A 13,975-nucleotide genomic window follows, 5' to 3' on the forward strand; every position below is an offset into this window, starting at 1 on the left:
GCCATTCCTCCAGACCCTCTTCTGGTTGTAACTGTAAACCAAACTGCACGGACACAAAGCAGCGCTTGTCCTCCACAGGAACACGGCTTCTGACGGAAACTCCTTCACATGCTTCAGATGCAGGCCCTCAGCTCTTTCGGAAAGTGGGCAGAAGAAACATCCATTTAAACAATCACTCGGGGCCTTTTGTGAAAGAACAGTGGCAAGCACTGTCCTTTCTGTTACCCAGTGCCCCTCGAACAACAAAGCACACGGCAAACTCGGTGCCAAGAAAAAGTTTGTCTCTCTGAGTGTGTTCTCCTTTCTCAGAGGAGGACTGTCTAATCACATTTCTTTGTGCCTTGGCTCTTCAAAACTTCAGAGGCAAGTTCAGTGTTCAAATGCAGTCACTCACTCACTCGCCCAACTACTTTGAAATAGCTATCCTTTGATTTTTTTAAACCTCATCTGATCTTGATTTTATTTCTATGTCTCCAGCTTTAAGTTGTGATTCATTTTGCAAGCCAACTTGAATCTTTTTCCCCTTTCAAAAGTAGGACATAAACCCTAAGTAAAAGAGGCCTTTTCTTACCCTCTAAAAAAAACAAACAGACAAAAAACCACCAAGGTCCTCCAGCTGCTAAAATGCTCTTGGACTTGCCAGGTTAACACAAGAGAACGTAAGAAAGTTCAGAATTTGGAGCTTCAGCCCCTCATCTAATCAGACAACCAACCCCAAGCAGAGACGGACAAGAACGACTCAGCTTTTAGGACTCTATGCTCTGGACCAGTGGTCAGCAAACTCATTAGTCGACAGAGCCAAATATCAACAGGACGATTGAAATTTCTTTTGAGAGCCACATTTTTAAAACTTAAACTATATAGGTAGGTACATTGTTAGTAACTTAATTAGGGTTCTCCTCAGCTGGCCTTTGCTAAACACTCAAGGGGCCAAAGAGCCGCATGTGGCTCGCGAGCTGCAGTTTGCCGACCAGGGCTCTAGACTTTCAGGAGGGGAGCTGGTTCCCAAAACCAAAAAACGTTACCCAGGGCCGTACTTCTAAGCCATCCTAAGCATTTCTGTGGAAGTCAACGAAACAGGCATTGACTACTGTGATAGATTCTGTTTTCCAAAGATGACGGCAGCAATATTCATCAGCCGCATGCCCTTTTGCAATGTGACCTTGCTACTCTCCATGAAGAAATGGGGTCTCTCTCTCTCTACCCCCTTGAACTTGAGCAGATTCGGTGATAGCTTTAACCACACCAGGAAACAGTGTAAGTGACAATGTCAGTCCCAAGGATAGCTTTAAAAAAAAACATACATACATTATATATATATATAATGTATATATACATTATACATATGTATGTGTATATATGTATAATATATATATTATACATATATACACATACACACACACACACACACACACACACACACACACATTGATTTCAGAGAGGAAAGAGGAGAGAAACATCATTGATGAGAGAGAATCACTGATTGGCTGCCTCCTGCATACCCCCTACTGGGGATCAAGCCCGCACCCCAGGCATGTGCCCTGACCAGGAATTGAACCCTGACCTCCTGGTTCATAGGTCTACGCTCAACCACTGAGCCACGCCGGCCGGGCCCGGAAACAGCTTTGTAACTGTCTGGGCACTTCCACTTTCTGCCTCTTGGCAGCCAGCCACCACGTGAGGAGTGAGACTGCCCTGAGAAGACCGTGCTGGGAGAAGCTCGAGCCATGTGAAAGGGACTTGGAGGAGGAGATGCCACATGGGGACGGAGCGGGGCGGGGAGCACAGGACATGTGCTGAGAGCGCCATCTGGAAGGGAATCCCCATCCCAGCTGTCCCAGCAACTGCCATGTGCCTCAGAGACAAATCCCCTCGAGTCCTTCCTCGTTCCTGACCCTCAAAACCAGAAGCAAAATAAAATCCATGGTTTTCAAAGGCGGGAAGGGCAGCACCTCACTCACACGGCGGTGGCGGGCATTATCGGTTTAGTGCATGTGAAGCCCTTAGCCCGGCGCCTGGCTGGCAGTAGGTGTTCAATAAACGATGATGATGATTTTTAGTATGTCAAGTAGCAACACGAGAGTTTTGTGTAACACCTGTAGAGGGAACCGACTTTCTCCCGACTTTCTCCAAAACTCTTGTGACAACATGCCATAGTCACACCGTAACATGACCTATGCCAACAGAGGACTTGGCAGGTCATGCCTTCCTGTCTTTCTTGGAGGCCTCTCAGTTACCTTTACAGGCCCCAAACTGCACCTGGTATGATAGCCACATACACACACACACACACACACACGCGCGCGCGTTTTGTATCTAGAGAGAATCACATGTCAGGCCAGGTCCATGGGTTTCTGGGCAGCTATTCAACGGCGAGGCTCTGGAGAAAGATCGGCCGCTGAACTCAAGCCGGACATGCCTCCTGACAAGTGTCCAAGCAGCTGTGATGGTGGGAGGCTCAGGAACGGGGAAGGGGGAGACTCGGGAGGGAGAAACGAGCAGGATGCCATCGGCTTGTGCCATCCACCCTCCACCCCCTGGCTGCCTACCCGGGTGCAAATGCCTCTGAAAACTCTGAATAGAACATCAATGCTTTCTTGGCAATTCTTGCTTCCTATGCACATACTTCAACCGTGCCCCTGTGTCTGGCATGGGTTTATCTAGCCAGCCAGCCAGCCAGGCAGCGCTTACAGAGTGCCCAGTACGTGCATGGCACAGGCAGGGAAAAGCACGCAGGTGACACCGCTGCTGGCACTTTGCAGAAAAACGGGATCCTCAGGACGATCACGGAGCCGTTTCCCACAAGTTAGCCTCTTTATTGCCTCTCACTTCGGAGAACAGACCCCAACAAATCCCTTCAACTCAAAAGAACCTGCTCCCTCCCCGAGCCCCCCTCCAGTCCTCCACCAGTGCCTGCACCCCAGGTATGCCTGGATCAACGCGGGAGAACTTCAAAGGGGCCCTCAAGTTGGGGAGCAGGCAGCACTTTCTAAAAAAAAAAAAAAGAAAACCCGCTGGGGCTGTGATTCTGAGTTGGAAGAGGAGGAGGGAGAGGGGGAGAGGGGAGCTGAGGGGGTGCGGGGATCTGACAGCACCGCACAGTGCTCCGAGAACCAGCTCCAGAGATGAAAAACCCTGTCTGGGGCTGACAACATCTGTTTTATTTTGAAGGTTGCTAAGGAGAGTTCTAGCCGGGCCAGCATTGTTCCAGCTCAGAACTTCAGAGCGCGTCTCCTGCGTGGGGTTCGGGTGGCAGGGATGAAAGCGTGCCAGATGAACCCCGCGCCTTTCGCTTTCAGATATCAAAGGATCGCTTTGCTACCGGGGCTGACGGGCGCCCTGCCTGGTCCCGCTCCGAACTGGATGTACCTTCTGCTTACTCACATCACATCGCCTTTTCCCTGCCCCCTCCGTCCCCACTTGCCAAGTCCCCATCTTTGCCAAATAAAAGCTTATGAGGAAGTCACAGACCCACGAACCCATAAGAAGATTTCAAGCCAAAGCCGGTTTGGCTCAGTGGATAGAGCGTCAGCCTGCGGACTGAAAGGTCCCAGGTTCGATTCCGGTCAAGGGCATGTACCTTGGTTGCAGGCACATCCCTAGTAGGGGGTGTGCAAGAGGCAGTTGATTGATGATTCTCTCTCATCAATGTTTCTAACTCTCTACCCCTCTTTCTTCCTCTCTGTAAAATCTCAATAAAAATATATTAAAAGAAAAAAAAAAAAGAAGATTTCAAGGCAAAGGAAGAGCCAAGTATGAGCTGGGGGTCACACACACACACACACACACACACACACACACACACGGCAGGAGGGTGTTTAGCATCAGACAAAGGAGGAAGTGACTTCCTGGCCTTTGGAGAAGTTTCGCTCCTGATAATCAGAGCCATGCCCAAGGCGTGGGACGCAGAGCTGGAACACGGGGAAGGGAAGGGTCGGACTGGCACTGGCAGGCCTGCTTCCTTCTATCCCTGTGATGATGGAGGGGGACAGGGAGGCACACGCCACCCCTCCCCATCCCGCCTAGGTTTGCCTGTAATGAATCGCAGGACCGGAACAGAAACCAGGAAGAGTGGGACTTGCAAGGCGGCATTTAGGACAGTAAGAGGTGGGGGAGACAACAGTGGTGGAAAGGCAAGGACATGTCCAGGGTCTTCACATATATGACGAGCCGGTATACATGCGTGGCAAGGGGATCGACAGGTGCCAGCGCACCGTGCCTGGGAGAGAGCCCACCAGGAGGAGAGCTGGGAAGCAGGAGGGCCCTCCGGGTAATGGGTCCACCTGCAAAGGAAGCATTTGGTGGTTCCAGGGCATTCTGTGAAAAAAACACGTGTCCCGTTGGCTGCAGCATCCTCTCTCCTGGCACATGGCTTTGCCAGGGAGCACCTAGGAGCCGGGGAAGGACGGGAAGCACGCCGGCGGCTACCCCCGCACAACGGTCCATCTCAAAGGGCCATTCAGCAGGCCCGGACCCTGCAGATCTTGACAAAAGGAAACTCTATCCTCTCCACTGAGGCCACATTATCTAAACATGGCCCTTGCCTGCCAGATTCTGTTTCAGCCAGTTTTGCTTTCACGCCTAGCTTGGGACCCATCCAAGCCGCTCATCCTGGTGCCGAGAGAACGCCAAACTAGCATGCAACGCACAGCGCTCTAGCTCAATACCCCCGAGGAGGGACGGCCCCAGGGAGGGTAGGAGCCACCCACCCTCCACACCACTCACCGAGCCAGGTCACATCCACCACCGCCGGGGCGGACGTGGCTTCTGCCACCTTGTGCCAGCTCCTGTTATGCCCGGGGACCCAGAGCGTCACGTGGCAGGAGTAGTGGCCAGCGTTCTCTTTGCTGACGTCCCGAACCAGCAGATGGTAGGAGCGAGCATCCGCGTGGCTCAGCGCGACGTGAGGAGAGCTGTGCACCAGGGAGTCGCGGTCCAGCCGTGCCAGCACGTGGGGGCCCGGCGAGGTGCGGTCAGGCGTCCTGCTGAAGTACCACGTCACCTCCGGCCGGAAGTCATCCGCCCGGTCCGTGGTGATGTTGCAGCTCAGGTCCAGCTCCTTGCCTTCGGCCACGGACACGTTCCTGCCCACGACGGCGCGCAGAACTGGAAAACGGAAAACAAGGGCATGGTGATCGCCTGGATGACGTTTGTCCCTTTCCCCTCCCCCCGTGCCCTCTTCCCCCGTGCCCTTTTCCCCCTACCCTCTTTAGATCATTTCCTTTCGGGTTCTTATTCACAGCATTAAAGTTAGAGGGCTTTGTACAGCTGCAAGTGCTGGAGAAGTTTTTAAAAAATATATTTTATTGATTTTTCGAGAGGAAGGGAGAGAGAAATAGAAACATCAACGATGAGAGAGAATCATTGATCGGCTGCCTTCTGCACTTCCCCCTAACTGGGGATCAAGCCCACAACCCAGGCACGTGCCCTTGGCCAGAATCGAACCTGGGACCCTTCAGTCCGCAGGCCGATGCTCTATCCATTGAGCCGCGCCAACCAGGGGCTGGAGAAATTTTTCTTAAATAACTCATAAAACACACCACATTTCCTTTCATTCATAAAAAAAAAAAATTCGTATACACTTACTATATGTCAGGTACTTTCTGAGTGCTTCAAAAATATATAACTTCAAAGCAACCCTATGAGGTAGTCACTGTTACCATCTCCATTTTACCACTGAGGAAACTGAAGCACAGAGAAGGTAAGGAACTCGCCCAAGGTCACACAGCCAATTAAGTGGCGAAGTTGAAATTCAATTCCAGGCTGCTGCCTCCAGGAACTCTGCTTTTAACGGATACACTGCTGTGTGGAAAGAAGTCTGCTGAGCACCACAAAACTGAAATTATACCTTCTGCAAGTGTATGACAAGACCTGGGTGTTTATAGAGATGTGACAGTTCTGTTCGGACTGGTACATATTATTAGTTGAGGACTGGGCATGGGGGAGTTGGGGGCTAGAGGGTAGGAGCGAGGGTGAAACCATCTTTTGGGTAAAAGAGGGGGAGAATCCTAAACAGAAGGACTGGGAGAGTGAACCAGACCAGACGGCCTCATGAGTCACGTCTTCGAAATGCAGACCCCATGAGACATACCTCCTGGAAGCTACGCGTAAAGCATGTATTTTCAACCTAAAACAATGGCTTTGGGGTTACCAGGCCGCCGCCCTCCCTCCTCGGCGTGGACGGTGAAAAGCGGCCTATGTTTAGGCGAAGCGTCGGCGGGCAGCTCTGGTTTCAGCATTCCCCTGCCACAGCTTTTTACATGGAAACGCTTTGCTGTATTTAGGGGGCTTTTGAAAAGGAGTTGAACATCTGTAATCAGAGTAGAAAAACATTCAACTCGTGGTAACGCTGTGGGAACAGCTGCTTAGATGATCCATAGCCAATAGCTCCCAGGGGATGTGGGGTGGGGGGTTGGGGGGATGGGAGGCAGGAAGCACAGGCTCAGCTCCAACCGCTGTCGGAGGCGGCTGGCTGACCGAGGCCGGTGCCAGTTCCAATAGGGCCAGCCCCCCAGCCCATGCCCTCTGGAGGGAAGTGCTTTCCTGTGAATATTTCCAAAGCCTGACAACATTTCTAACGGGGGTTTCAGGCCAAGTTCAAGACCCACCTTGATGAAGACAGAAAATGAGGTGGCCACAGTAATTAGAAAAAGGAATTGCAGCCTCGTTTCTCTCCTCCACCCTCCAAAGTCTTCCTCCTCTTGAGGTAGGCCCTTTTATAGGAGCCACATGTAATTCGAGCATGCCTTTCTTTTCATTTTTAAAAATATATATTTTTATTGATTTCAGAGAGGAAGGAAGAAGGAGATAGAGAGACAGGAACACTGATGATGTGAGAGAATCATTGACTGGCTGCCTCCTGCACACCGTCCACTGACTGGGAACTGAATGGTGACCTCCTGGTAGCCATGCCAGCCAGACTAGGAGTCAGTCTTCAGAGGAGTCAGTATGCTGCCCTGAGTCTGGGCGGTGGTTTGAACCACCCCACGTACGACTGTGGTCAGAGACCCCGGGATACTGCGGAGCCCTGCGGAGGCCACCAGCGGCTGGAGGCAGACGACAGCTCAGAAGGGAGCTGGGGGCGTGGAGAAGCAGTCAGCACGGCTGCGGGCTGTCCGCAGGGAGCCCACGGTCTTAGGCTCCGCGGTGGCCGGAATGTCTCCTCCACTGTACAGTTCTCTGTGCCAAGGTCTCTGCAAGCGGCCAATGCCTTGGCACACCACAAACCATTATTCCCACATGTTCTGGATTGGGGGGGAAGGGGGGTTCCCTGTGGAAAACAGGAAGGATTCAGGCTGGAGCAAAAGGAAGCAAGCAGTTCTGAGGACTCTTGTAACGCAAGAGGGGCCTGGTCACACGGCGGGGGACACGGTCGCCCAGGGGCCACAGCCCATTGCCCCAGGAGCTTTGAGCTGTTTATCACAGCAATGCGAGAGAGAGAGAGAGAGAGAGAGAGAGAGAGAGAGAGAGAGGGAGGGCGAGCAGAGAGAGCGAGAGCGAGAGCGAGAGAGAGCGAGAGCGAGCGCGAGCGAGCAGCATCTAGCGCAGGTCTGAACCTGGGCTTCCCAAAGGGAGTCCGTGATGGATGAATGAGAAAAAATTCCTTTCTGTTTTCCTACCTGAAGTATAGCCTCTCCTCTCGTGCTGAGACTAAACAACAACCCAGTCGAAACCTGTTTGGCTCAGTGGATAGAGCGTCGGCCTGTGGACTGAAAGGTCCTGGGTTCGATTCCGGTCAGGGGCATGTACCTTGGTTGCGGGCACATCCCCAGTAAGGGGTGTGCAAGAGGCAGCTGGTCGGTGTTTCTCTCTCGTCGATGTTTCTAACTCTCTATCCCTCTCTTTTCCTCTCTGTAAAAAGTCAATAAAATAAAATAAAATAAATTTAAAAAATTTCTCTCTATTTTCCTACCTGAAATACAGCCTCTCCTCTCATGATGAGACTAAGCTACCACCCAGCGTAGTGCTATCTAGTTCTTACACCATCTCTGGCCGGAGAGTAAGAGCCAGTCTAAGCCACCCATTTCCCAGAAGCTCACCCGTCGGCTGGATCACCACGGTGGCCACGTCCACGGCCTTTTCTTGGATCTCTTGCCAGGCGCCCTGCTCCTCGATCCACTCGCTGACCACGCAGCGGTAGGCGCCCTGGTCGGCGGCCAGGGCCCGGCCCACGGACAGGCGGTAGCCGTCGCTGCCCGCGGTGTCCAGGCGCACGTCGCCGCCGTGGTAGCGCTGCTCGTAGCCGGGGCCGGGCTGCAGGCGGCCCTCGCGGGTGAGCGCCAGGACGCGCTGCCGGGCGGCGCCGTGCCGCAGCTCCCACTGCAGCGCCAGGTGCGTGTGCAGCGGGGACGCGGTGGCCGCCTCGCAGCGCAGCTCCAGGGGCTCCCCCAGGCGCAGGCTCAGGCTCCGGCCCGGGCCCGGGGGGGACGGCGGGACGGCAGCCACGTGCAGGGCGTCGGCCAGCACTGGAGGGGGAGGGAGGGACAGACCGTCAGCAGAGCCCCTGAGCCTCCGTCCCAGCGAGCACCGGACCCCTCTCTGGCCTTGAGCCACCAGCCGGGCTGACCACGGTCAGCTTCCTGCTCCCCTGCCCTGTGCTGATGCCCAGATGGGCACGTTTTCCCGCTGTCATTCGTCTGTCATCTTACCTGACTTTCTCACTTGGAAATGAAAATAAAAGAGGGCTACTAAGACCCCCTGGTAGTATGGGTGTGTATGGGTGTGTGTGTGTGTGTGTGTGTGTGTGTGTGTGTGTGTGAAAACTCCCTTTGGGAGTTAAGACCTTGGGAACGGACCTGCTTCTGCTTCCCTTAAACCAGTGGTTGGCAAACTGCAGCTCGCGAGCCACATGCAGCTCTGTGGCCCCTTGAGTTTTTAGCAAAGGCCAGCTTAGGAGAACCCTAATTAAGTTACTAACAATGTGCCTACCTATATAGTTTAAGTTTAAAAGATTTGGCTCTCAAAAGAAATGTCAATCGTTGTCCCGTTGATATTTGGCTCTGTTGGCTAACGAGTTTGCCGACCACTCCCTTAAACAACCCTTTACCCGCTCTGTGCCTTCGCTTCCACATCTCTGAGGAGGGATGTCAGGTGGACCTATCTCAGGACGCTGAAGGGAAAGCGCCCAGGACTCCAAGCAGCATGATCCCCCCCAAGAGGGAGGCTGGGCAGGAGCGCCCTGGGCCTGGCACTGCCTGCGAGTGCACAGAGTGAGCAGAGCTCCTTAGGGGGAGAACCTGCCAAGGCAAACAGACACCTCAGCTCTCTGCGGGCGCTCTTCGGGCCCTCCCATCGGGAAGGGGGCCCGGCTCTTCCACAAGGAAGTGTGGTCAGTGCCTTTGGAAGGAATTGAGGGGGTGGGGGGAATCAGAGAGGGCCTCTTCCCAGGGACAGGGACAATCCCCGAGGCCTGTCTAGAAGCTGGATGAGAGAATGCTCGAACATGACGACTCATCATCTCTGGTTTTCGCCACCATCTCACACCCAGAAACTAACATGGTGTCTTTGAGAAGGGCTGCTCAGGAAAACAGGATAAAACTTACATATGTAGAAAGACCCATCCCTGCTACAAAACGAATGTAATGACCTTCTAGGCTAGAGTATACACCCGTCTGAGATTCTGGCTAATGTGACTCAGTCCCGGAGGCCAGTTTTCCCTGACACAGATGAACATGTTTCAAGACCCCAGAGGCTGGCAGCCAGACCGATTCTGGACCATGTGTGGCAGGTGCCAGGGGCTCCCCCTGGGCGGCCAACCAGCCTCTGTCGTGGGCCGTCCCTCTGCTTTCAGTGACGAGGGGAAGCCAGGGCGCATCTAGCCTAATGGAGAGGTAGCATGTGCCAAAAGCAATGCATTCGTTAGCTGCAATGCAAGAATGCCTTATGGGACATTTTTTTCTAAAAATCGTATTTAGGATTTTCTACAGGAAAAAGGAAGAGGTAGATTTGATGTTTTAATACCTTCATCATGGACAGGGCTGTTTTATCTCCTCAGGAGTCAAATGGGGGGACAGTTTCTGAGATATGGTAGGGTTCTACAAATCCTTACGACGGGAATCAAGCCCTCTTGTTATGTCAACATCTAGCACTTTCTTATGTCAATATCTTCCACTTTCTTAATTGTTAAATACACTCCTGCCCTGATATCAGTTCTTTCTGGAACAAGGCAGGGTACAAATAAATGCATAATTAATACAAAATAACAACAATAATGTTTCTATTTGGCTAGCCCCAAATTAAAATTGTTTGTTTTTGCCCATTTACTAATTAGCTGTGGGATTTTAAGGAAGTAATTAACCTCTGCTCTCCCATTTCCTCATGTGTAAATTCAAGAAATAGCCTGTCCTACCTTCTTCGTTGAATTCAGAGAACTGAATGTGTGAGTAAATCTAACGGGGGGGGGGGAGGGAGGGGGGAGACACAAAAACATTCCCGAACCCTGCCAATGAGGCCCAGTGACTGAGCACTGACCCGTGAACCAGGAGGACACGGTTCAATTCCCGGGCTGCAGGCTCCATCCTCAGTAGGGGGCCTGCGGGAGGCAGACAATTAATGATTCTCTCTCATCATTGATGTTTCTGTCTCTCTCTCCCTTCCTCTCTCTGAAATCAATAAAAATGTAATTAAAAAAAGAAAAAATATCACGTAGAAAAAACAACAACATTGCCAATACACAAGGTGTGATGAGCTGCACAGCCAGGCCCATCAGCTTGCCGTGCCCATCATAAGTGAGCCGTGACCACATCCCTCTTCCTCGACATAGAACCCGTACAAGTTCAAGAGCTAACAGGTGCTTCCGGGCCCACGGGAGGACACGAGCTTTGCAGTATCTGTTGTTCCCATCAGGCCAAACAGTATCATCACGGCCGTCAGCTTCTCATCGCCAGCCTTCACCGAATGCTTACTGTGGCACCGCACGGCGGCTTTCCACGTGCCATCTCCCTGTCCTCGCCTCCTCTGAGGACGGCACTGTGACAGAGGGAGCCGGCCCACCCACCCATGCCACACAGCTGACAAGTGGCAGAGCCGGTAAGTGGCCCACGGAGTGTAGGCAACCTGGCTCAGAGCTGCGCCCCCTACCACCTGGCCCGCCTGCCTGCAACTCACCGGCCAGGGGAGGGCCCAGAATCACAGTGAAGGGAAAGGACCCTCAAGGGGGGTGGGGGGGGGCCGGCGCACAGGGCTTTCCCCCTGCCTGCAGTCAGATAAAATGCTGCCACTCATTAGGGGAGGAAGCAGGGCCCCGGAGGTGTTCCGCTGCTGGGCAAAGTCACCCACGGCCACGTGGCAGGGGCGAGGGTGGCCGCCGGCGTGGCGACCCCCCCTAGAGGATGTACCTTTCACCTGCACCGTATCCTCATAGTTGCCCTGGACGGTGGCGTCCGTGCTGGGGGTGGAACACTTGTAGTGGCCCTGGTCCGAGGGCTGGACGTTCCTGACGTGGAGCTCCACGGCGTCGTTGGCGGTGCGCCTCAGGAGGATGTCCCCCCGCTGCAGGCGCTCCCGGTAGGCCTGCGCCCCGAAGCCCACCTCCCAGGTGCTGGCCAGCTCCACGAAGCTGCCCCCTGAGGGCGAGAAGCTCCAGTCGAAGTTCTGCTCGCTGGGGCCGTCGTAGTCGCTGACGTTGCAGGGGATGACCAGCTCGGTGCCCACCACGCGCACCAGGCTCCCGGGGGGGACCCTCACCACGCGCCCTCGACAAAGACCTGCGGGGACGAGAGGAGAGAGGCCGGGCTTGGATGCGGCCGGGCCTTCCTGCTGGCACACCTGCGGGCCCTGCTGCTGGCGGGCACGTGGCAGAGCGGTGACGCGCCTGGACAGCTGGGGAAAACGGGGCCCTGTCTGTGTCCGTACAGAAGGAGCCAGGATCGCCGGGACCGGTTTGGCTCAATGGATAGAGCGTCGGCTTGGGGACTGAAGGGTCCCGGGTTCGATTCCGGTCAAGGGCATGTACCTTGGTTGCGGGCATATCCCCAGTGGGGAGTGTGCAAGAGGCAGCTGATCGATGACTCTCTCTCATCGATGTTTCTAACTCTGTATCTCTCTCCCTTCCTCTCTGTACAAAATCAATAAAATATATTAAAAAAAAAAAGAAGAAGGAGCCAGGATGCCAAAACCGGTTTGGCTCAGTGGATAGAGCGTCAGCCTGCAGACTTAAGGGTCCCAGGTTTGATTCTGGTCAAGGGGATGTACCTTGGTTGCGGGCACATCCCCAGTAGGGGGTGTGCAGGAGGCAGCTGGTTGATGTTTCTCTCTCATCGATGTTTCTAGCTCTCTATCCTTCTCCCTTCCTCTCTGTAAGAAATCAATAAAATATATTTAAACAAAAACAACAAAAAAAAGGAGGAGGAGGAGTGCACCGGAAATCAGTGCCTCTCACCCGAGTTGCCTAGGATGGCCAGGGAGGAAGACAAGTATTTAAAGTGAGCGGGCCACAGATCTGAATAGCGGCGTCTTCCTCCCCTTACTATGTAACATGCCATCATTCCCGCTCCCTGGGGTGCGGACACGGCGTAGGTTTTGTGGGAGAGAAAAGGACACAGCTAATCAAGTATTTACACTTGTGCCCGCCCCTGTGTCAGCCCTGGTCCCCGGAGACCATTCCCCGGGGCTCCGGGGACTGACTGGCATTGATGGATGTCAATTTTTAAATCCTACACCAGCCTGCTGATAAAATGACTTAACTCCGATGATCTGACATCGCCTATAAATTAATTTTAAAATATGACAACTCTACCAAGTATTAATTTTCTATTTTCTGGCTCATTTCCTTCTCCCTACTCTTCACCAAAAGCAGAATGAGGATAGGAAAGCACACAGGGGGAGAGAGAAGAGGAGGGAGGGGGCTCGTTGGCTGGTTGCTGGGCTGAGCGTAGTTAGGAACGCAGCCACTCGCTGGGGACAAGCGGGGGACAAAGCCACGAGTTCTTGGGCATTCCTGTGTGACCTCTGAAACGTCTTCATGGCAGGGAAATCCGGCACGATTCCAGACTGCATGTACCAGCTGCGTTTGGCACTGCGGCCCAGACCAATGAGCACGCGTGACTCCTTCTGGATGCTCTGTGAATGAGACAGGGGAGGGAGCACGGGCTCTGAGGTCAAGGAGACCCACATTCGCATCTGGGAGACCTCTCAGCCCGGCCTTCCCTCTGAAATGGGGCACGGAGGACGCCCCGAGTCCGGGAGATGAACTGGCTCGCTGAGGACCCGCCGTGCAAGCAAAGCTCGACAGAATGGGGACTGCCCAGCAGCAAAGCCAGCATCGCCACAGTTCACAAGGGAACCTTGTCTCTCTCCCTCTCTCTTTTTTCTTTTAAATGTATTTTATTGATTTTTTTACAGAGAGGAAAGGAGAGGGATAGAGAACTAGAAACATCGATGAGAGAGAAACATCGATCAGCTGCCTCTTGCACACCCTCCACTGGGGATGTGCCCACAACCAAGGTACATGCCCTTGACTGGAATCGAACCTGGGACCCTTCAGTCCGCAGGCTCCATCCACTGAGCCAAACCAGTTGGGGCACTATCTTTATTCTTAGTGACTGCAGCTGGGGAACCGGATCCAGCTCCTGTGTCTCCATCCTGCCTCCCCAGGAGTCTTCAGGGCTCCTTACACCTACAGGACACAATCCACCTTCCAGATGTCCCACTGCCATCTCCCCGCGACAAGGTGCCATCCCCCTCTCCACGCGTACTGCCAACAGCCTCCCAACTGGTCTCCGGGTTAACGTTGTGTGACGTCCTTCCTCTGCTCAAAACATGCCACTCATTCCCATTTCAATCAGATACGTGGGAATTCTCCCAGAGGCCGTCCAAACAAAACCTCACAACATCTGGCTGCCCTCGAACCCCCTGCTCCTCCCCCTCTGGCTCCCACCACTGTATTTCAGCCCTGCACTCCTCCTACGGTTTCTTGCACAAAGCAGGCCTGCTGTAACCTCGGGGCTTTTGCATGGCTCCTCAGTCCGGAGCGCTC

General features: G+C 53.7%; 1 protein-coding gene across 1 annotated transcript in view; it reads right to left on the reverse strand.

Annotated features, from left to right (window-relative positions):
* Positions 1 to 13,975, reverse strand: part of PTGFRN (prostaglandin F2 receptor inhibitor) — a 47,325-nt gene that overhangs the window by 14,233 nt on the left and 19,117 nt on the right. The window contains exons 2-4 of the mRNA XM_036452538.2: positions 11,337 to 11,705; positions 8,040 to 8,465; positions 4,726 to 5,106 (exon numbers count right to left, since the gene is read on the reverse strand). Coding sequence (XP_036308431.1) covers positions 4,726 to 5,106; positions 8,040 to 8,465; positions 11,337 to 11,705 — 1,176 coding nt within the window. The remainder of the gene's footprint in view (positions 1 to 4,725; positions 5,107 to 8,039; positions 8,466 to 11,336; positions 11,706 to 13,975) is intronic.

Source organism: Pipistrellus kuhlii, unplaced genomic scaffold (assembly GCF_014108245.1).
Source record: "Pipistrellus kuhlii isolate mPipKuh1 unplaced genomic scaffold, mPipKuh1.p scaffold_m20_p_24, whole genome shotgun sequence".
Lineage (NCBI taxonomy): Eukaryota > Metazoa > Chordata > Mammalia > Chiroptera > Vespertilionidae > Pipistrellus > Pipistrellus kuhlii.